The 23,597-nt window shown below is 52.3% G+C and overlaps 1 protein-coding gene across 1 annotated transcript; it reads left to right on the top strand.

Annotated features, from left to right (window-relative positions):
* The first annotated feature begins 7,270 nt into the window (after positions 1–7,270).
* LOC135313715 (SITS-binding protein-like) lies at positions 7,271–22,742 on the top strand. The gene is made up of 10 exons (XM_064453355.1): positions 7,271–7,983; positions 10,358–10,529; positions 11,385–11,592; positions 11,713–11,863; positions 12,112–12,309; positions 12,759–13,027; positions 14,758–14,894; positions 16,428–16,549; positions 17,310–17,489; positions 22,088–22,742. Exons 1-10 carry the CDS (start codon positions 7,525–7,527, stop codon positions 22,259–22,261), a joined length of 2,070 nt encoding a protein of 689 aa, XP_064309425.1. The 5' UTR covers positions 7,271–7,524; the 3' UTR covers positions 22,262–22,742.
* The last annotated feature ends 855 nt before the right edge of the window (positions 22,743–23,597 follow it).

Genomic DNA, 23,597 nt, shown 5'->3' with positions numbered 1-23,597 from the left:
GGAGAAGGGCGGCTTTCGGGAGGCGCTGAGCTGGCGGCGGCTGCTGCGCGCCAGGGACCCGGGTCAGCTGAGAGCCAGCCCGGCCGCGAAGCCGCCGGGACGGGGAGAGAAGAGCCCCGTAGCGCTGGAGACGCAGCCTTCGGCCTCACTCCCTGACCCCAAACCCAGCAGCTTGTGGCCACACCACCAACCCAGCTCAAGAGGGATCAAAAATCATTGGGATGCTGGACATCTGCTCGAGCCTTTCTCCGTGACACAGAGGCTTTGGGAGTCCCTGAGCACATCGCTGAAGTCCCTGATGTCCCCAAGGCTTGTCCAAGGGACTGTATTTCCTTGCTGGCTCGAGCTCTACGTCGGTGCAGCTCCGGGCACAGCAAAAACCCCACGTTATTCAGCATGAATTATTCAAAATGATGAATGAGAGAGGACCAGCTTGTGAGCAGAAAGCACAGCCAGCTGCCGGGAACAGCATCCTTTGGCGCTCCTGGCCTCTGGGAATAGAGGAGCGCTCGGCACAGCAGGGATCACTGTCCTGAATTAACCCCAGCACTTTTTTTATAGCACAAGGAATTCAGGAAGGTTTTTAGCCAAAAGCTCAGTGCGGTTGCTGCCCGTTTCAGCCCACAGCCCCCTCTCTGGGGCCAGGAGGCAGCTTGGCCTTGCTTGCCTGCTATAATTGTCAAGTAACCTCATTAGTATCAGGCTCAGCTGTGTTCAGAGAGGCCAGGGGGGCTTGTTAGGGCTGCTAATTGCTAATTACTGAAAGCCTTTAGTGGCTCTCCTGGTGGAGTGTCTCCTCCCAGGTACAAAGTCTTGAGGGTGCCACATCCACGATGGGTGGGAAAAGGCTTGGTGGGGGGAGTCACCCTTGTGGTGGTCTCTTGGGGGGTGGGGGAGACACGGATGGGACCTCAGGGGTTAAAGGTGCCCTTGGGGATGATGCATTGGGGCAGCCCAATACAGCCTAAGCCCCTGTGGTGGGGGCTCTGCAGGGCTCAAGCAAGACAGGAGGAAGAAGAAGAAAAAGTGGAAGGTCTCTGCTGTCCTTGGAGCAGAACGTGCTTGGGGAGGTGAGTTAAACTTGGGTCCCCAAAGAGGAGGTGCCTAGACCTCCCTTTTGCAGCCCCTTGGAAGAGCCTGGCTCTGATGTGATGCACGACCTGCAGCTTCCTCCTCGCTGAGGAGGACAGTGCTGTTAAAATAACACTTAAGGGGATTTTTGGGGTGGAATACAGGGGTGTATGGAGTGAGGGCTGTGATTTCATTTGCCTTGGAGAGCTCAAAAAAAGAAACAACCACCCCTCTCTTGTGGAGGACCAGGCTTCAGGGCTGCTTAATAACCCACACAGGGAAGAGAGACTGATGGAGCTGGGGTATCCTGTACTGACCCTCTGGGCCTGTGTGTTGTTGGAAAATGCCCCTCCTCTGGGGACATGTGGGTGTCCAGAGGGTTGTGCAGCACCTGGGGGCCATCAGCCCTTCGAGCCCGATGTCTGGGCTGCGATGGCTCGGCTCCACAGAGAGAAGTTGGAGAGCTTTGGTCTCATCATCTGAAAGGCATCTCCAGGGCAGTGATTTAATTTGGCGAGTGTGTAGGCTGCAAATCTGCTTACCAGATTTCTGGGAAGCTTGGAAGATGCAAACAAAACAGAAATGTCCTTCCTAAAAGCTCCCTCTCCTGCCAGACACCACCAGCCGCTCCTGGGCACGCTGAGGTTCCTCATATCTCCCCTTAACCCCGTCTGCAAATGCCTTCACTGAAAAAACGCGTATCGTGTGGGCCCAGATCGGTACGCGTGACTCTTCCCGTGTTGTACTCAGGCTGAGCCCTCCTGAGCGAGATGGGGCGGGAGCTCTTTGCGCTGATGCTCGAGTCCTTTTGGTACCTGCTCCTCTGCTTACGCACCCCATGCGGTTTTGGGGAGCTTCCTCAAAAATTAAGCCAGCTACAGGGGCTGGGACTCAACTCCAGCAGCCAAAGCCTTGCTCGGAAAGAAAAAACCATGCTTAGGTGGGGATGGGAAGGCTGGTTTTGGTGGGAAATGTGACCACCTGTTAGCAAGGGGCACAGCATAAGCCTGTGGGGTGGAGCCGCTTTCTCTTTGCAGCTGCAGCCTTTACCTTTGATCTGTGTTGGTGGTTTGTTGTTTGCTTTTTTTTAAAATTTAATGAAAAATGGAGGGTTTGAGCTTTCTGAAGGCTTTACCTAGAAGAGCAGTGTGTGGATCTGGTCTTGCTGCAGCCCCAAACCGATTCCTGGGGGCGAAGGGGAGAGTGGAGCCACAGGTGGCACCCTCCAAGCAGGTGCTGCTTTTAGACATGCAAAGTAAGTGCAGCCTTTCCTCTAGTGCGTTGCTTTGATTTAAGCTCAGAGCCAAAAAATCGAGGTGGTCTGGGTGCTGCAATATTTCCTGGCTTGAAGATGCCCAACGTGGGTGCCTGGGGGCTCCCGGGTGCTGGGTCTGGGGGTGCAGGAGGGTACGTGGTCAGTAAAGGTGGTTTCCTTTGGCATGACAGGCTCCTCTCTCCCAAATTAGCAGTTTCAGGCGAGTCTTGTGCTATGATTGTGTTGGGCAAGTGGGCTCAGTCCCTGCCACCCTGGGTGCCCTCTAAGTGCCGGGCTTTGCCTGGGGTGGGGGTTGGGGGGACAAGAGGTAGAAGGGGGCTGTTTCCATCCTGTTGGCAGCCAGAGCCTGTGACTTTCCAGCTGTTTAACAGCTGCTGCGGCACATCCGTGGGTAATGTGGGGAAGCTGAATACCTGCGGGGTGCTCCGTGCTGTCCCCAGCCCACCCTCTGCCCAAAGAACTGCTGCTCGACGTGGGACCGCGCTTAAAGCTCAGGCAGGCTGTGAACGGGTGGGAACAACTTCTCGCAGTTCAGGCGGACACAACGCGGGGTGGCAAAGAGACAATAGCCCCGAGCAGTCCCTTCCAAATGCCGTTACTATTTATATGCCCACGTTTTCAATGCGAGTCCTGTTGCTCGTTTTATTGCCGTTATAAATAGCTGCGAAGTTGCCTGGGAGTTAATGGAAATTCGGGATTGCTTTCCAGGGGGAAACGTGGGGCTGAGGTTTAGGGTTTTCGGGAGCTGTATCACCCTCTCTTCTCTTTTTTTTTTCTTTTAAACGGTGCAATAGCTTAGCTCTAATCACGAGCACTATAACGAGGCTCTGTAAGGCAGGAGAATTTCAGCGCAGCTGAAGGCTTTTGCTGGCCCTGAAAGGAAAGGCTGGGAACTGCAACAGGGAGAAAAGCAAAAGCAAACCTCCCACCGCAGCGCACCAGCCGGCTTGTCCCTGGGTTTGAGCTTTAAGGCACCGCCTCCAGGTTAGGAAAGAGCAGATAAAGCACGGGTAGGTACCACGGAGGAGTTGAGGGCAGGAGGATGGGTATGTCTGTGCTGTCAAGCTTCAGGCAGTCTGCTTTGGCTCATCACTGTTCTCCTGCCTTGTACAAATAATGGGGGGGAAAAAATGCCTTTTTGGGTGTAGGCTTTAAAGGTAATGTAGGATCCGTCCGCACGGCGAGAGCTGGGCCAGAGTGCGGGGGATGAGGCTGCTCCCCCTAGGGAAGACAGAGGAGAGATGCCAAGTCCCGGAGGCACTTTGCTCCCACCCGTTTTCTTTTGTTCTTGGCCAACCCACGCACATGGGATTTTTTTGGCTGTTTTTTCCTCCTCCTTTTTTTAAAATAATAATATAAAAAACCCCAAGCATCCCCTGTATAGGCTGGGCATACTGCTGCGAAGCGCTGGTGCTTTGAGCCCATAGGAAAATATTGATGGTAAGGGCTGGTCCTTTCCAAGTGCAACCCTGTGCTTCTCACCTCTGCTCACATACGTGGAAAACCCCTCTGGCTGTTCGTGCTCTTTGCTTTTGCAGCCAGCTTGAAAGATAACGACAGGATTTTTGAAAGGATGTGGTGTGTGATCTACAGGGCATGCTGCGAAGGAAGCCTCTCTTACGGGCTGTCGATCCTAAATCCCAGTGGGAACGAGCCTTAGTCCCTGTTTTCTGGGTGTTTCACCAAAAAGCTTTGATCTCTGAGCTCTGCTTATTGATGCTGGTGGGTTAAATATATTTCCAGCTGCCCACCCCATCCCTTCCCTGGACACTAGCGGCTGTAGGAGTTGCATCCCACCCACCCCAGCAAAAGCCCTTAAGGATTTGTAAATCAAAGCCCTTCAGAGGTGCCCCTCAGCATCCATGGGGCTTGGAAATCCCCACTGGATGTGAAATGGGGAACTCGAGGTCTCTTCAGACCTGCAAAGTCGGGAATGGGGAAAGATGCCCCATTTTGCAGAGGAGGAGACTTAAAAATGTGTTTAAAAAAAACCAACACCCCAAACAAAAAAAACCCACACACGAAAACCCTGCAAGAATTGGGGCAGGTCAGCTTGCTGGAAGCCAGGCAAACCACCCCAAAATGTTTTTTCTGCAACCAGTGGAGGAGAATTGGTTTTTCTTGGCGGTTTGAGGAAGACTAACCCAGACAAAGTGGGGCTTCAAGCTGTTTGTGGGAGCCGTGTCGTGCTACGATTTGTGATGGGCAGGAAAACTGGTAAAATCATTCCTCCACCCCACAAAAACATGACTTGATGAGAGGGTTCAGCCCAAAATCCCCCGTGCAGCCGCCTGTTTGCAGAGCTGGGCGGGGGGGAGGTTAATTGGGCAAAATGCTGAGTTGCTGAAACCTCTGGGAGGGTTTTTCCCGGGTGTGCAAGGAAGAGATTTGAGCTGCTTTTTATGAAAAGCATTTTTTTAAAAATCCTCTCCCTTTCCCTGGGACCCCGCCCGGGTGCAGCCCCCCCTCAGCCCATCGCATCGGCACCGCCGTGCTGGTAGCAACCGCCAGACTCGGCATCCCTGGGTTTCGCTAATCCCAGCCCGGAGCGATTCGCAGCCCCTCTGCCCTCCTGCAGCCGCGATTTAATCGTGCGCCGCGTGACAGAGCTTTGCCTTGAGCTGCTGCTGCCAAATAACCCCATCGGTCCCCCCACCCGGCCAGTTTTGGGGTGAGAAGCAGGGAATTACAGGTCTCTGTGCAGCTTTTCTGGACTTTTCAGGGCTACTGCTGCATCCCCATCCATCCCCGTCTACCCTGCCCTGGAGGATTAAACCCTCCTGGCGCACCAGGGGCCACAGCCCCATCCCAAAGATAATTTTTGTGATCTCCTCTGCCTGTTTCTGCATGGTTTTTAGCCAAACTGTGCTCTCACTGGGGCCAATAGATTTATAAATCCTCATAAAAAGAGTGGCAAATCCCACCCTAATAACTCGTAGCTGAACAGCTTGGAATCACCGTGGGATTTTATCAACTTCTGCTTGTTACCCTTTTCCAGGTTGTGGGGTGTGTTGAGCCGTGCGAGTCCTGCGACCTTGCCCATAATTTCTTTGGTGGAAGAAGCACCCCTTCTTCTTTCTTTTTTAATGTTTCCCCCTTTATTTTAACTAGCTTTTGGTCTGTAACCTTGATAGCTTTTTTTTGCAGGGTTCCGTGAGCGTTGTGATCTCTTTCTTTAGCACTTTGCGCCCAAGCCTGTCTCCATCACCTATAGCTTTGCTATAATCTCCTCTAACCTGGCAGCTGGAAAGCGGTGATCCCCTGTCCCTTTTGGGTGGGTGACATTGTCCCCTGTCTCATCTCCAAGCTTTCGGTGAATCCTGCCTCATCCTTTCTCCTTATCCTGGATCCGACCTTTTCTCCCTGCTCTGGAGCTGCTGCCAGTGGCTGGGAGATGTTTGTCCCAACACAACTGACCCATTTTTGCCCCCATCTCATACTGGATATTGCCCTAGCTGACATGCAAAATTAATCCTGGGGTTGTCAGGGTTTCACCTGGATGCGGAATGAGGAAACTCTTTGAAATCTCAAATTTTTTTTTAATAGCTTGGCAGCCAGCAGCTTGTAATATTGCTTGTAAAATCCAGGTCTTCCCTGATCAGCCGCAGGCAGGGGGAGGGCTGGTGGGATGAGTGCGTGGGGCATAGAAAAAGGGGATGTAAATCCCTGATTTCCAGTTTTCTGCACTGGTGGGGATTGCAGTGGTCCCAGAAGGCTGCTTGCCCCGGCAAGGGTGCTCTGCTCCTGGGTGCAAGCAGCTCCCGGGGTGACCCACGGGAAGCCCCAGCAGCTCACTTAATGAGTGGTAGAGACAGGGAGAAAATCCTCCAAAATACATTAATAGTAGTAATAATAATACTAACTAAAAATGCCAAAGCAGCAGTATGGGGAGGCTTAGTGCTGCCACGGCTGTCTCGTGTGGATTTGCAGGTGTGTAGTGAGGGCTCAACCAGAGTCATCTCAAAACCTTGTAAAAAGTCCCTTTTAAATTATTCCTGTGTAAATAAATACCTTTTTTTTTCTCATTATTTTCTGTCTCTGTTTCTAATGTAACAACCTGAGGATATGCGCAGCCTGCAGGGGAGCAGGGTGGGAGGGAGCGTGCTGTGTCTCGTCTTAGATAACGCTCTTGGGTTTGTTTGGATCGAGTTGCCTCGGCTATAAAGGTCTCAGAAGTGTCCTGGAGGAAAAACTACCCTGGGGAAAGAGGAGAAAAGCCTGCTGCCCAACCCGAGAGCGGAATAATAATTGAGGCTTGAGCGCTCAGCCATCGACGACCGCTTTTGGGGGCTGCTAAAGCATCTTTTAATCTGCCTTCAGGTAAAAGCATGCGGCTACGCCTTTGCCGGGAGGTGGTGGCGGGGGACGCGAGGGGTGGGTGGCGGAGCCGGGGAGAGGTGGCACCCGTCCCCGACGCGCGGCTGGCCCCAGAAGGCAGCCTGGCAGCCGGGCGGGCTGGCAGGAGGCGGCAGCGGTCGGGGCGGCCCGGGACGGGGCGCTGGCGGCGGGGGGAAGCCGCTCCCACCCCAGGAGGTGGCCCCTTGCCCGGCCGGGGCACCGGGCGCCCGTTCCGCGAGCGAGGGCTCAGCCAGCGCCACCGGACCCTGCCCGCAGGTAACTTTTCTCCCTGCTGTGGGCGTTAATCAAACACTTGTACGGGCGAGAGGGAAGGGGGATGGAAAACCGGTGTTGCTTCCCTTCCCCCCCCCTTCCTCTACCCAGCCCTGCTATATTTTTTCTGCGCCCCCAGGCTACGTGCCGCTGCTTTGCAAACCGCGAAGCAAAGCTCCGCCGCTTCGTGAAGCGAAATCCCAGAGCTGTGCGGAGGCTGGAGCGCGGCCCCGCTTCCCGCCGGCTGCTGCCCCGGCCCCCCTCCCGCCGCTTTCGGCCGCGCGGGGGCTCCCCCGCGGCGTCGCTGGGCCGAGCTGCCAGCGCCGAGCCCGCAGCGGGTCTGCCGGCAGCAGAGGGAGGCTGCGAAAGGGATTCCTCTCGCTTTGGGTCACTGCAGAGAGAAAAGAGTTGGGGCTTCATTTTTTTTAAATGTGGTTTTTGTTTTGTGGTGTGTTTTTTTTAAATTAATATTCTTTTGGAGCAGTCCAAGAAGAGGGTTTTTCTTTCTTGTGCTACTACAGGAGGGGAGAGAAAGAGGACCTGGAGCATCCCCTGCGATCAGCACCATGCCGCTCACTCGCCCCACCAGCCAAATCCGCGACGCCGCTTGGACCTCGGGCTTCAGGGAGATGACGGAGCCCTGGAAAGGAGCCGTCGGCTGCCTCGGCGTGGCTGTCTTCTTCGCCATGACCATCGGCATCATCTCCTGGCAGGCGCTGGAGCAGTCACCCGAGGAGTGGGTGCTGCGGGGCCATGCCGGCGGGATGCTGTGGGAGCGCCGGAGGGGTGCCCTGCTCCTGCGGGCGCTGCCGGCGGGGCGGACGGTGGCGGTGATCGCGGTGGGCGGCGTGCCAGCCACAGAGCCACCTCCACCGCGGGACCGCTGCTGGCACGACGGCGGGCAGTTCTGCTATGCCTGGGAGGAGGACGCGGAGCTCCGGCTCTCCCTCGAGCCCCCACCAGCCCCCGCCACCGAGTGCTACGGCGTCCGCTGGACCCCGCTGCGCCCCGACGTGATGCTGAAGGTAACGGGGACCCCCGTGCCCTTCTCTGAACCGTGGCGTTTGGGGTGAAATGAGCCAAAGCGGGGAAGATCTGGCCTGAACGCACAGTTTCCCAGCATGGTTATGGGATCGCAGCATGGTTGGGGGCACTCCACTTTCCATAGCCTCCATGAGCTGGAGGGTCCCAGAGGAGGAAAAATCCCTTTGGAAGCCTTGTGCCCTGATGTTGAGCCCCCAAAACACTGGGGGGCTGCGGCGGCCACCTCCTGGTGCCGCATTGGTAACCCCAGGGCGGGAGAACCATGTTTATATAGAGACTGAATAAATAACCGCTTAAGATCACAATGTTGGCGAGGAACGTGAGGAGCTCAGAAAGGTCTCTTCCAACCACAGACACAATGTGCAGCTCTCTCGGGATGGGATTAATCCGTGTCCGCTGCTGCAAAAATTTATGGGGCCTTTTTTTTTTGTTGTATCCTTCCCAGTTTTCTCCCTTCGTTAAATAAAAGCAGACTCTGAAAATGAGCCTTGGGAAGGGGAAGGAAAAACCACATCAGACCACGTTGTCCTATTGTGGACAGGCCTTGGGAGAGGTGAGGGAGCGGGATGGGATCCCGTGGGGATGGGGAATTTTTCCCCTTTAGCTGCAAATCACCTGTTGACATTGTTTTGGGCAGGTGGAAGGTGTTGCCTGAACACAACCACCGTGTGTGGGGCTGGTTTGCCTTTGCTGACAACAATTTGGGGCAGTCGAGAGGATGAGCAGGAGAGAATGTGTTTTCCCTGCTTTAAAAAACAAAATACAAAACAAAGAAAAACAAAACAAACAAAAAAAACCCCAACAACCCAAAACAAAGCCAAAACCAAACTGCTGGGAAATGATCCAGGGAAACTTAAGAGTTAAGAATAGGCTTCCCCCCTCCTTTCCTGCTGGTTGACTAGTTCAGCTGGCACCTGGGTACAGCCACTCTGAGCCTCCAGGGTTTCCACTTTAATAATTTACGTCTCCTCTCCCCACCCCTCAGTGAGGCTTAACCTCTCTCTGCCCCTGTGGCAGAAACAAGCTCGTCCCCGGGGGCGCTGCCCGAGCCTTGGGGTCGGGTCGGGGTGAGCAGGGGTGTGCTGTGCCGAGCTGGGGGCCGCCGGGCCCCCTCTGCCTGCCCCAGGTTCCCAGGCGTTTGGGGAAGCCCGGCCCCGCGTGCGAAGTCACACGGGATGCTAAGCCCTGCCGATCCCCCGCTTTGGCAGAAAGGGGAAAGCTTTACAGGCTTTGAAGCTAAAACTGATGGTTTCTGAAAGGAGGCGGCTCGAGGACGGGATGTCCCCCGGGGGCCAGCAGCTCATTGCCCCGCTGACCCATCAGCGCTATGAGAAGTGCCCCAAACACCCGAACTGATTTAGTCTCGCTGAGGGAAGTACTTTGTGTTACCAGCCCTCAGGGAAGAGGGAGGCTTTGCCTTGGGGGAGAGCAGAAACCCCACAAATTAGCCCAGGGACACTGCAGCGCTATTGAGATGAGCGCTCACGACGGGGTTAAAATCTCCCCGTGTGCACGCAGGTGCAAATTCAGGTTGTAAATTTACCCCAGAAACACTGCAGGAAGTACTTAGGAGAGATTTTTTTCTTTTCTTTTTTTTTTTTTTAAAAAAAACAAACCGAACAGATTTTTTCCAAGCTGGGCTGGTGAAAGCACCCTCGCTGCATTTTAAAGCCGCTGCCTTGACATTTCCCCCTCCGCTGTCACGCTTGTCCTGCAGCGACGCACACCTGCGAAGCCTCTTTGCTTAGTTTCCAGCACTTTTTCACCAGCGACTCAAAAACCCGTTAATTTTTGGTAATTGTGGCTGGGTGTAGAAAGGTACCCGGGTGGGTGCTCCGAGGTGGGGTAACATGCGTGGGATTTACCCCAGGCTGCTTCAGAGCAATTTAATTTTACTCAGATTAAGATTTTTTTTTTGTTGTTTTCTTCAAGGTAAACAAAGCGCATAACTTGCACTGCTGACTTGTGCTACAATTTTTTCCTCTTCCTGCACTTACACCGTTTGATAACTTTAACAAACCGCAGGCTGAGAATGGTTGAATGGTCAGACAGAACTTCAGCATTTCTTTTCTTTACCTGGAAGCCCAGCTCTTGTGGAGGGAAAACTTAAACCTGAGTATCTTCTACCAGGTCAGATGCAGAAAGCAAAGAGTGAGCGCTCACTGCTTTTTGCATGAAACACCTAAATCTCATGGGGTTGGGGTTTTTCTTCCTGGGAAAAGACCTGTCCCGTGACTGCTCCGACAACGTTGTGATAACGTGAAGGGGTTTTTGCCTCTCCAAATGCAACCGTTCACATGTTCATCCTCACCCCGAGGCATTTCTTGCTGTCTGATGATGCTCTCTTGGCTGCAGGATTGCTTCTCCATGGCCAACGTCTCCTGGTACGGAGGGGCGAGCATCCGCGCCCAGCGCTGGCCGCTCAACGGCGCCGAAAGCCACGCGCAGCCCTTCGTTAGTGGCGACTTCAGCAAAAACCCTGCTGGCTACGGGCCTGTTTTGGAGAGATACTTTTTAGGTTCAACAGGTAATCGCACCCTTCCCTCTCCAATGTCCTATTGCTATTAATCCCTGGGTTTCTCCATCCCTCTTCTCATCTATAAAGTAACTAGTTAAGAGCAGGGTAGGTGTCTCAGAGGTTAAAATATCCTACAAATGTAGTGACAACTGGCAGCAGGACACAAGGGACGAATCCCACACTGCCTCATCCCTGTGGAAAAGGCCACGATATTAAACCTCAGCGCAGCTAAGCTGCATTTACAAGTCAGTTCCCGAGAGGATGGGATTGGCCTAAGTCACCCCAGGGAAATTCCATGCTCTTAGTGTGTCCTTTTCATTGTTTTGTGGAGTTTTTTTGTTTGGGGTTTTTTTTGTTTTTTTTTTTTTAATAGCTGAGGCTTGTGTCCATCGCCACATCCCCCAGCTCCGCTCGAGTGGCTTTACCCCAAGCTCACAGGTGCCTGATGCTGCTACGGGATGCTGGATGTAGCTATGAGTTTAGACGCTGTTGTCATTTTTGGGTGGATATTTGGATTATTCCGCAGAACACCAAAGTTCAGATAGTCCCCCAAATTAATCAGCTGATCTGCAGCTGCCCTGATTGATGAAGCTGAAGCTGCTGCCTGAGCTAAATGCAGAGCAAAAAGGCAAAAAATGGAGCAAATCCACCCCTTGAAAGGCATTTTGGAGGTTAAAAGGGAATAGTGAAAGCAGAGAGTGGGGATCTGCTTGCGTGGCCGGATCTGTGGCTGGGATGAATCCGGGAGGTCCCAGTACCAGTTAGGCTCTGCCCTGCGCATCCCTGTCCCTGTGGCCACCAGTGCGAGGACCGAGAAGAGCCAGGCGCTTGCTGAGACACCACTTTCCTCTTCTCTCCCCAAAGGAGTGACGGTGACGGTGGTACCCGATGTGCCCCTCTTGCTCTCACTGGAGAGCAACAGGCATTTCTGCCTGGGAACGCCGGCGGGGAGAGCCGCGGTGCCCCTGCGCTACCTCCTCTGCATCAGCCCCGACGTCGCGGCCGCCCACCGGCACGTGGGCAGCCAGCTCGCGGGGCAGGCGCGGGCACTGCCAGATACGGCCCTCCTGGGGTAAGACGCTGCTTCCCTCCCAGCTACAGGCGTGCCCTCCAAGCCCTCGTCCCAGTCACTGCCCCGAGCACCCCGTGCCAGCATGAGGTGCAAACCCCGCTGGCTCTTTCCACCACGCAGGTCTCCGATCTGGCGGTATTATGGCCCGGCGGGTTCGGCTGCCAAAATAAAACGAGGTTTGAGGTCGCTGGTCAAGAGGTTGAAGCGGCATCACCTTCAGGAGGGGGTCCTGGCCCTGGGGGAGCGCTGCACCGCCATCCTCGCCGCCGCGGTACGTCCCGTCCTGCCGGCCCTCGGGCTCGAAAGGCGGGTGGAGAGCTGCCATCGGCCCGGCTCTCAGCACCGTTAAATCCCTACCGGTGAAATGCAGAAGCTCCCGTTTTGTGGGGTGTGGGGGTTGTGAGCCTCCCCTCCCTGCCAAGGGATGCTGGGTTTGGGGTTTCACGCCATGCGGGTGGTGACACGGAGCAGCCGGTGCTCAGTGGCTCTGAGCCTTTCTGTGCCTTTCCCTCCCTGCAGGACCACGTGCCCTCGGAGCGGAGGAAGAGGCACGACTCGGCCCGTGCCTGGGACCCTTCCCTGATAAAGCCGCTGCAGCTCTCCATCACGCTGTCCCCGTACACCAGCATCGCCTCCCCGCTCTTCCTGCGTTCGCTGCGGGACGGCGAGGCGGCGAGCTACTGGCTGAGCCTGCAGCCCCGGCTCGGGGGCTGCTCGGTACGAGACCCTCCTCCAGCCCCTGCTGCTCCACATAATTAAAATTTAAAGCTGAATAAACACCCACAGAGGGGGACAACCGTATCCTTCTGTGTTTGGGAGAAACCCTACGGGTGCAAACTGATGCCTGGGGGAGCAGCTTTTCTCCTGTTTCACAAGGAAGCAGCTTTCAAATTTCTTCTTCAAAAAGATGTTTTTAAAAGTCGCCAGTGTTCAGAAAATCCTCCCAGTTCCCTTTTTTGCAGTCATTTTAATGATATGCCAGATTGCCATCAATTCGGGGATTTTTGGGGGGGGGGGTCGAGGGAGGGTTTACACCTTTGTGTTGCACTGCGATGGTGCAAACTGGTGGGGCTGGGCGGGAGCCGAGCAGGCATCCTCTGGCCGTGGGCTCCGGGGCTGGTGCGATGTTTTATGGCTCCGACAGACCTTTTCGTCCTCTGCCGCAGGTCCCACTGCTGACCACGTGGAAGGGGCGGCTCTGCGCCCGCCTGAACGTCACCAGCGAGGCGGCGCTGGGCTGGTACCTGGCACGTGCCCGGCACCTGCGGCAGGCGCTGGGGGCCGCGTACATCGTCTTCGAGGGCGCCGAGGGCAATGCCTTCCTGGAGCAAGCTGTCCCACCTCCCGCCGAGCTGGCGGGTGACCGGTACACTGGGGCGCTGGCGGAGGCGCTGGCGACGCTGGGCAATGCCACTGTCATCAGCGCTGGTGCCAGGTGGGTACCAAGGACATGATGCTTTGCTGGAGCCTGATGGATGTGTGAGCTGCCTGGGAGATGGTTGAGGTGATGCTTTAAATACGCCCTTGGGATGCCGAGACGCCGCTCAGCACCCAGGGAAGCAGCATGGAGGTGGTCTAGGGCAATATGTAGGGGAGGGATTGCTCTCTTATCTCCTCTTCCTCTCTCTTTCAGAGCATTTTAATTGTTTTGGGGTTTGTGGTTTTTTTTTGTCTTAAAGGACAAAAATGCTTAAACGCCTTAATGCCAGATGCCATAAAAATGCATCTTGTCATTTTTTGGCCATTGGAGCTTCAGGTCGCTGCCTCTTCTGCAGGAGGGAGAGGGCAAACCCTGGAGTCTTGGCTAAATCCCTGTGTTGCTAATTGCTTGTGGTGTCAAATGACTGCAGTTTTCTCACTTTTCATGCTTGCATAGCCCACGACAGGGTTAATTTATTAATTAGCAGTTGTAACATGCCTCAAGACCCTTGGTTAAAGGCACTGAAAACTACTACTTTTATTTTTTTCCCCCACTATTTTTATGTTTGGCAGATGCAAACGGATACGCAGGCTGTTTGCCAAATGACTTATTTCATGTTGTGGATGAGGCATTGATGGTAAACTGCATGAGAAGGCAACTTCAAAGCAGTTCATTTTCAAAGAAAAAGCAAAGTTTCACATGCTGAGGTGGTGATGGGCTCTTACTCAGCCGTCTAGAAAACCAGAGTGCTGGAAATAGCCCCTTTTCTAAACATTTTTCAGTCTGTCCAGGATCATACCTTTCCTGGTGGGCAGTTTCCATACCAGAAGTGTTTGATAAGCCATCGCATCAGCCTTACCACCTCCTGAGATGAGAGCATCCTTTTGGGGAGTCAGCAAATGGGTGGGAGGTTGAGGAGGAAACGAAACTCTAGGAGCAAGCAGACTCAGACCGAAACCCCTCCCTTAGCTACATGAGCTCCAGACCATTTTTCAAGCCAAACCTCATCATGAAGATCCAGATTTGACCCTTTCTGGCCACCAGAAACATTGACTCACATAGCAGGCTGCTTGACAACATGACCCCCTGCCCTGCCAAGAAACCCAAGGTGTACAAATGCTACTAGAAAAAAAAAATAGGGGGAGGGGAATAATGTTTCCCTCTGGCAGAGAGGTAAAACTGCTGTCAGAAATGACAGCCGCTCAGTGTGAAACAGATGAGCATGAATGAAAGCCAGGAAGATAAATCCTCCCTGCAGGACACGTCCCCTGGGCCATCCGTGTGGCAAGGAGCTTCATGCTTTGGGTTTGGGGAACTGCCTGGACCCGGGGCTCAGGGTGCTGTTGGGATACCCCCACTGGTGCCACGGGTATGTTTTTTGTGAGCACTCTTCCCCCCCCAGGTCAGTGTTGCTGTATGAGGAGTAGCAGGAAGATGGCTACAACCCAGAGCGTGGCTGTGCTGTCATCAAGGAGGGCCACCAAATTGCGGTCCTCGTGAGATCAAGTAGGGAGGAAGCTTTGAACAGGGGATTTGGGGGGGAGGAGGAGGAGGACTGGGGCTGCCAAACTCAGTGCAGAGGGTGGGAGCGGTACCGGGGAGCCCCGATTTCCCTCCAATGGAGATGCCAAGCCGTTGGAGAAGCCCATATCTGACCACAGCAGCTGCCAAGACAGCCAGGCATCGGAGAGCTTTGGCTTCTGTGAACCATCTAAAACCATTGGGTTTGTGCTCGTTTCCCCCAGATCCAGTCATCTACCGCTCTTCGTCCAGATGAGCCCGCTGCGCTCGGACTGGAGCCACGCGGGGCTGAAGGGTGTTATTCCCTCTGTGCTGCACTACAGCCTCTTGGGCTACAACTTCTTCATCCCCGATGCAGTAGGTAATAATTTCTTTTCTGTTTCCACTCCCCCGCTATTTCTGGCTTTTCTGCAGAGGTTCTTACAGCAGTTGTTCAGGCGAGAGGAGCACGAGAGGTGTGTTTGCACCATCTCACTTAGGTGTGCTCTACAAATTCTTGAAGCCCTTTGTTGCCGGTACCCAATTTCTGGCTGCGCTGACTTGATTGGGTTGAATGTTACTAGGGAATCGGCTGAGGAATTAAAAACAAAAAAACATGCTGTAAATTTTAATAGGCAGTCCCAGAAGCAGGTCTCTGGGGATGCCCTTCGCAGAGCTCCTTACCCACAGGCGGAGGGCAGCCTGCCACCTCTCACAGCTCTGCTTGAGCTAAAACCCACCCAGCAAATGCAAGGAGGGAGCCTGGAGCCAGGGAGCTGCATGCCCAGGCTCCTGGCTGGGAAATAGATGTTCCTAAACCACCAGCAGCCCTGCTCCTCGTTTGTTTTTCTGCTCCAAAGCACAATAGCTTGAGAAATCCTTAAATAAAAACATTGAAAGTCAAGAAACAATTATTTAACCAGGGCCAAGCAGCTCGGTTTTCCCCTCTTCTTGGAGGTGACTGAGTTATTTGTGTTTAAAACCTGCCCCAAACACGCAGAGGCTGCATGTGAAGTATCAGACCCGGAGAGCGGAGCTGCAGAGACAGCCCTGAAAAAGGGGGTTGTTGAGCATCTTTCAATTTTATCTCTATTTTTAGCCAGTTTTCCTTAGAAAACAAGGCCTAGGCAACCACAGCATGCCAGTTCCCTCCTCAAAGGCTGAACCCATTGGCTTATCTCGGCCAGGCGCCGGAGCAGATCCCCCGCATGGAGCGCGTTGTGGCGCGCGTGGTCCGTCGGCTTGTGTCGCCGGTCCCTGGGAGCTGCAGCAGTGCGCAGGGGCCACTCGGCGTGTGAAAAGCCCCCGGAGGAAATGGGGCTTTGTGGATGGTTTGGGTGAGCCCTTGGCGCTGGGGGGGTGCTGCACCGGATTTTCAGAGCGTGACTCCTAGAGATGCTCCAGCCCCAAGGCCTTTGCATCCCTTTCCCTGTCCCATCCCATCCTCTCCTGTCCTTCCCAACCCCCTCTGGTGTTTGAGGGGAACCTTCCACTACATGCTTCTGATCAGTTGGTTAGCAATACTCTGCTTCTCCACCACATTTTCACCATGAACTTGAAGGGATCCAAACTACAGGAGTTTTTTCCTGCACTTTGCACATCAAAGTGGCAGGGAAGTCCAGCATTTTCCCAACATTTTTCTTTGCAGGAGAGAAATCCCTTTTTACAATGTTCTGCTAAAATGTAGAAACTCCTGAGACATCACCCCCAGCATGTCTGGTCCTAAAATGGCCAGAGGTGGATGTCTGATTGACATTTGCTGATGGTGCTGAAGGAAGGAAAGCATGGGTGAGGAGAACTCAGCCCCCTTCGCGATGGGGTAACACGTCCTGCCCGCATGGAGAGCAGGTCGTTTGGGAGTCACCCCCTGATGAGATGCCCCGAGCAGCCTCACTCAGCTCCTTGTCCCCGGCAGGAGGGAGCCTGGCCAGTGACACCCCAGGGGACCCGGAGCTGTACGTGCGGTGGCTGCAGATCATGACGTTTCTCCCCGTGATGGCCTTCAGCACGCCGCCCTGGCTCTGCTGCGACGCCTGGGTACGTACCCCCGTGCCCTGCAGAGCAGGACGTGGTGTCCCTTACATGACAAACACCCCCAAAAGCCATTAAAACCCCTATTGGGGAAAGCTGAGGCTAAAAATCACTGTCTTGTTCTTGCTACCCACAAAACCCTGCTCTCTGCCCCAGCAACCAGGTCGCTGTACGCTCTCAGCAGTATTTGTGCTGCAGAATCAATGTGAGTTCACGTGCTACGTGCAGCCACGGGGCCGGTATCGCAGCGCCTGTAGAAATGACAGCAGTCGCCACGTGTCTCTCTCCCTCCCTTTTGCTGCTGGAGTTGTTTAATTACACTTTGATCAAGTAGTTAACATCTACAGCAGAGCGAAGCCTGCAGATTCACCTTCAAGATCTTTTTAAACAGTTGGAGGTGTTTTCCCAAGGATGTCACCTTTAGGGCAATAAAAGGGGAGAGCGATTCCTAAAATCATGGGCACGGGGGGGAAATGCCATTAAATCTCTTCGCCAGCAGCAAAAGAGTTCGTTGCTTTGGCTAAAGACATCAACACCCCGGCAGATATCACCTGCCAGCTGCTGTCCCCAGCTTTCCCATCTAAATGGGAATAAATCCACTGTATCAACCCCGTTTGCACCTTGTTAGCTGCCATAACTTGATTAGGACATTACAATTCTCTTGCCAAGGGAATATATATATGTTTTTCTTTCTTTTCCTGCTTGCTTTCCTGTTTATTGGATGAAGGACTTGTCACAGGTTTCTCTTTCTTCCCCCACCCTGCAGGTCCTGAATCTCACCCGGCAATGCATACAGAGGCACCGGGACTTTGTTGTGCCACTCCTCATAAAGTACAGCGAGGAATGGCTTAGTTTGGGGTACCCCATCTTCCGGCCGGCGTGGTGGCTCAGTCCCACGGATCCAACCGCTTTCACCATAGAGGATGAATTTCTCATTGGAGATGAGGTAGGCAGCGCAGGGACTGAATGCCCTCCAAGGGTAATGGGGGGCAAGGAAGGTGCCCCCTGCGCTCGCCCTTCTGCCTCTTTGCACCCCACCTGAATGCAGTGCTCATGCAGAGGTTGGGTGACCCAAAGGGCTGATGGACCCTGTTGGCTCCTGTGGATCTGCAATTTATGCAAAATGAAGAGTCAACAAGACTTTTTCTTTCGTGTTTTTTTTCTTTCTTTCTGTTGGAAGACACCTCCTGATGGTCAGCATTGCTCTTTTTCCCCCTCTTTTCAGGCTGTTAATCCCATTACTTGGAGCTACAGCCCATCACCACCAAGGAGCAGCACCACATGCAGCCTCCTGGTCCTCTCAGGGGGCTCCTCTAGCCACGCTTTGGGGTTTTTCCTCAATCCTAATCAAATGCAACCCAGAACAGATGGGGAGCATCAGTAAGCACAGACCCTGGGGCCCAAATTCAGGCTTACATCGATGTCCCAGTTGAGTTTGCTGACCCATATATTGCCTATGGGGTTTACTCATTTGAAGCTATATCTTACCCCACTGGCAGCTACAGTGAGGATATATTCAGCCCCTGTGAGTGTTTTGAATGGAGGCCATCAAATTTATAAGGCTGTCACAAGTTAGGTGAATGTTATCAAGACATCTGTGGCGTGTTTAACACAGATTGATGGTTTTTATCCATTTTCCTAGTAGAGATTTAAACGTGGCTGGCATCTGGTTCCCTGCAGTTTTCTTTTTTCCCCAATTGTTCAGATTTCAGTGGTTTTATGCTGTAAGTATTCCTTGCAAGTCTGGTGTTTTCACACCTTGGTTGTGGCTTGTGTAGGGGGGAGTTTCTCCCATCTCCCTCCCTGAAAACGCACCTCTCTCATCCCATCACAGCTTGTGAAATGTTTGTTTAGCACATAGAAGGCATGACACATAATGTGATTTATGGCTGCTTTGAATAAAAAAGGTCTTGGAAAGGCAATCCAGGCCTTCAGAAAAAGACCTTTCTTAAAGAAAACTGTGCCTCATCCTCCCATTTTTGTAAGGAGAACTTCTATTTTGTGTGGTGGCATCACTTAATCTTTGTCCCTCCTGCTTTGCCTGGGTGCAGGATATCAGCAGCTCAAGATTTCAGCAGTTCCTACAGGGTTGGGTTTTTTTTCTTCATTAAAAGCATAATCCTCTGTTCATACTACTGCATTCATCTTGCAGCATGCTGGGCTGCCTTTACACGGGGATGCTGCTAATGATGGGGACACGGTCTCCCTAAAAAAATCCAAACTCCAAAAAGTTCAGTAGTTTTTCTTGTTTTAATAAAAAGCAGCTTATGCTGCAGTTATATTTACAGGCTCTGCCTGCAGCCTCGAGCAGAAATTGCAATACCTGATTTCCAAGCTTGGGGTTCTTACCACAAATTCTGCAATTTAAATTTATAATTTTGCTTGTTGTTTTTCTTTAAGGAAACTTTCATTGCAGAAGACTGCTAAAATGTCTTTCTGCTGCTTCTTAAAAAGTAGAGAGCTCAAATGATCAGGTGGGATGTTTTTAAAATACAAATCCTTGGCACAAATAAGAGTTAGACCGGTGTTGTGCGAGCGCAGAGGTTGGAGGGAGCCGAGGCGTTTCTGCTGTCCCAGCGTGCCGCAGAGCACAGGTCTGGGCAGTAACAGTGGTAACTGGCTATAACTGCACAGAAGCTAAAACACAGTTCTTTCCCCCAAAATCACTTGAACTGAAGAATCCCTGATGCAATTGAATTGGCCAAGGCAGAAATGTGGTCTCCGTGAGAGTCCCAGTAAAATAGGGCAAACTCGTGGCCTTTGGTGGGAAGGTCGGAGCAGCGTCAGCCCTATCTCCCAGGAGGTGCGGAGTTACGGCTTGGCTGAGAGCTCCTAAAATGCGGGAAAAATGTGGTGTCTGCTCCATAGACTTGTCAGGGCCAAGCATTTCTGATAAAGTGTGATGGGAGGTTGGCAAAAATCTTGTCTGACTTTGGTCTTCACTCCTGCCCCACCCCCCCACCCCCCCCTGCCTGGTCCCCAGAGCCTGAGGTTGTGGCAGGAGAGCCTAGATGGGGGATGTTTTAGCTTCCAAGCTGGGTTTTTGGAAGCTAGGAGAATAAAATGCACTCCAGAAATGGCATTGGTGCAATTTGGAGCATCATTAATAATAAATTACTGGAAAATACACAGGATAATTCTGTCCCAGTAAGGTCTGAGGCAAGAATAAGTGTTAGGACACAGGGATAAACCTTTTGAACGTCACCCCTCAGTGCAAGCAGCTGCTGCAGGGTGCTGATGAGCATGGCTTTGTGCTACTGCTGAAGCCTTTAGCTCCTGAGCTGCACCTTAGGCTTTTTTTGGGGGTAACTGTGCTGGGAGGACAGCCCTGCTTGGAAACCTGATTTTCAGTCTGCAATTTGTACGCTTATTACTTCCAGATCTCATTAATCCACATCTCCTGGCAGCAGTACATTCATGCTGAATCTGGTGGGACGACACATCTGTCAAATTAGGAAGAGCGCTCAATAAATGGTTTTTATGTCAGATTTTTTCTGGTTACGAAGGGATGCCAGTATCTCTCTGCCCCCTTCGAGCAGATGGGACAGCAACAGCTTTGGGTTTGTGTGGGTGGTTTTGAGATGTGGTGTGGGACTGCAGCAGTCGAGGAGGCTTTGATCCTTGACTAGAGGTCTTGAAAATGGATTTAACACCCCACAGCCATATTCCAGCATTACTCATGAGCAAATTTCCACTACTGGGAAGGGGAATTGGAGCTGACGGCTCTTGAATCCTTCCAGCAAAGCATGTTGAAATGTAATAGCAAAGAGACAAGTCGCACTGATTTGGCAAAAGTAATATTGGCGCATGCTGTTTTGTGGCTGTGACGCAGCGCTGCTGCTTGACGCTGCAAGAGGCAGGGAAGCCAGCTCTGGCTGCCAAATGTATCCCAAAGGGCAGGAGGGTCCAAAAATGTCCCCCAAAGTGTGCCAGACACCACGATGTCTCCCTGGGACGATGCTGGTGTGCAGCTCGAGGAGCATCCCTAAGGGCTGCAGGGATGAGTTCCCAGCACTTGCTCTTTGCTATTGACTGGGACCTCCAAAAATGGGGTTTAAGAGGGACTGATCCATAAATCTAATATCAGTGTACACTAATTAGCCTTTTTTTCTCCTTTAATGGCCTTTCTAGAGTGTTAACTTTTTTCCTATCATCCCTTCTTCCTTCATCATCATGTGAACCCAGTTCTGTGCAAATACAAATCAAAGCCTCGGTGTTCAAGTAGATTTAAACTGAAGCCAAAGCAGCTGATTCTGTGTAGGTTTGGGGCTTTTTTTCTTTTCTGAAAAGATCTGCTTTTCTTGCAAAACTCTTATTTAGGGCCCTGAAGACCTCTTTCAGTTTCTGAAATGAGCACCTTTGTCAGGAGTAAATATTCTCAGAATGTTGAAAAGTGCTTTTCCCATAAAGCAAGGAAGACAAAGAGTTTTAGCCTTTTTTTTTTTGAGACTGGATTACCTTGACTAAGTCATTGGGGAGGAGCAAGCAGAGCACACTTCTTACGCCTCGTGTCTGAATGGGACTCACTGGTTTGACCCAAGAACAACATTTTTAGTGCTTTTATTTTTATATGCTTTTTCAAATGCAATTACCTGTATGCCAAGGCACTGGCTGAGATTTTAATTTGAGGGCACTGGGCAGCTATGTCCCTTGAAACTCCAAAGAAGCCTTGAGTCCATAGAATGGTAAATGTGAATGTGTTGCTTGAGGCTGTACGTATCATGTTGCATATTTTGAACACCAGCTTTTCCTGGGGCTTATGTAACCTGCTACACTTAATTAGCATGAGAGGCTGAAACACAGATCTTTCTCCTAAGTGCAGGAGAGGAAAGCTGAGAAGGGAGGGTTAAGTATCCTGGAGAGCAGCCCCAGGCAGAGGGCTTTTGAAATCCTCCTTTTTAGCAGCCTGGAGCTAAAGCTCTTCTCCCACCCCTATAACATGTGCGTTTCCAATTGAAATACAAGTTTCTGCTTGGCTTCATATCAGATTATATTTGACTTTGCTGAAGAAGTTGTATCAGAGCCTGCCTGAACCAGACCCTCCCAAGCACAGGGTCACGGGAGGAAAGGGAAATTCCTAACTCTGCCACAAATCCCTTCTGCGGCACGGGGATGCCGCTCACCCTGACTCTGTGCCACCAATTCCCATTGTAATCCTGTAAAACCTCCTCAGAAGCTGCTTTGTGTGAGCCTGAACCCACCTGCAGCCCCTGGGACTTGCTGGCCAGCCTGTGCTCCTGCTCTGCCTGCATCCACCCTGCCCTGCTCAACTTAAAAGCACGAGCTTTGTTTTGCAGGAAACGCAGACTTCTGATGCGTTTTTTTCGTTCATGTCTTCCAAAACATGAGCTGGATGGACTTTAGGGGCTACTGCAGGCAGGGATGATCCCAGCCCTGGGAAAATGAAGGCCACTGCATCACCTTTCTCACTGCAGTTCGGGACACCCTGTGCTCACCGCCTTTGGCCTCTGCTGCTTGCATGGATGGATCCTTCATGTGCTAAACTTCTTTTTTTTTTTTTTTCCTTTCTCTCTTTCACTGCAGGTCCTGGTTGCCCCAATAACAGAAAAAGGCCAAACGTGGAGAGATATCTACCTGCCTGGAGAAGGACACCTGTGGATGGACACCAACACTGCCCGCGTGTTCGACGGAGGCACCATCCTCAGGAACTACTCTGCCAGCCTTGCGGAGGTGCCAGTTTTTGTAAAGACCTCTTAAATTCACAGACTGCTGCAGCTTTCGGACAGTTGACCTCTTCCAGAGCAGCGCTGGCCAAATGTGCTCGCTCTTCCGTGAGACTATGTCAGCCCATTTGCACTTTTCCAACACCTTTTTTTCTTTTTTCTTTTTTTTTTTTAATTGCAGCGGAAATTGTTTGACTCTTTTCTCAATCGGTGTTATTCTAAAATAGTGGAAATACAGCTTTGGCACAAACATCCATCCACGCAGAATGTTGGCCTATATCTTCCCAGGGTTTTCCTTGTCGGGGGATAGGGTGGAGAGAGAAGTGTGTGTGTGTCTCTGGGTTTAGGTGGGCACCTCCAGCATTTCCAGGCCCCTGGCACCACGCTCAAAGATGCTGCCTTGTCCAGAGAGTGGGTTTTCCATAAGAGGAGATAAACAACTCTCAGCTTACACCAGACGGGATGTTTTGCATTTAAAGAAAAAAGTATATACAGGGGAAACTAACTACGATAGCTCTGTTCGTGTGCATGGACATCACATGTGCTAAGTGCTCCCTGCTTCTCTCATCTGATGCTGCGTGTCTGCTCTCCCAGGAGAGGCTCTGGTAGCAAGAGCCTGACTTCAAGGGTAATTAGAAAATTGTGTGAATTCTGGGTCTATTGGAAGCAGGTTTCTGTGGAAGAAAAATTGATTTGACTAACCTAAACTTGATAAAGGAGTGGCTCTAACAGAGCATGATGTGGGCAGACAGGATGATTGCCCACCTTGACATAAGAACTGTGGAGCTCAACACCAAACCCCTGCGTGCCCCAGCTAGTGCTTTTCACCATTTGTTGAATTTTATGGGTTTTTTCAGTTATTTCTGGCAGTGCAAGGGTCATCCAATGCGACTGGCCGCCTTCTGTCCAGCAGAAGACACATCCATAGGCAGATGTCCCATGTGCTGACTATGACCTAAAGGACATTATTAGCTACTGGGATAGTGCAAGTTATGGATTAATGGGGCATGAACATGTACGTTGATGGGGTGACTTCAAAAGCTGGCATTTGGGAGCAGGGACGAGGTGATAGCTGGGGCAAGATTCAGCCTGCAGACGGAGCTTCCTGCAGTGCTGCCACGTTCGGGCACATCCAGCCTCCAGCAATGAGGCGCACCCTGGGAGTATGTGGAAACTGCTGCGGTACCAAGCAACAGCTCTGCTGAAAAACTGAGGTTTAAGGGGTACCAGCTTCTGCCACCAATATTCCCCTGAAAATAAGTAGAGGAAAACCAAACCAGTAGGAATAAATGGGCTTCAGATGTGGAAGCCTAGAGAAGGGAGGGGTGCAGAGATGAGGAAGGGATGCTGGGAGCCCCCAGCTCATTGCC

Source organism: Phalacrocorax carbo, chromosome 5 (assembly GCF_963921805.1).
Source record: "Phalacrocorax carbo chromosome 5, bPhaCar2.1, whole genome shotgun sequence".
NCBI lineage: Eukaryota > Metazoa > Chordata > Aves > Suliformes > Phalacrocoracidae > Phalacrocorax > Phalacrocorax carbo.
Note: the sequence above shows the minus strand (reverse complement) of the source record. Positions and strands in the feature narration are given on the sequence as shown.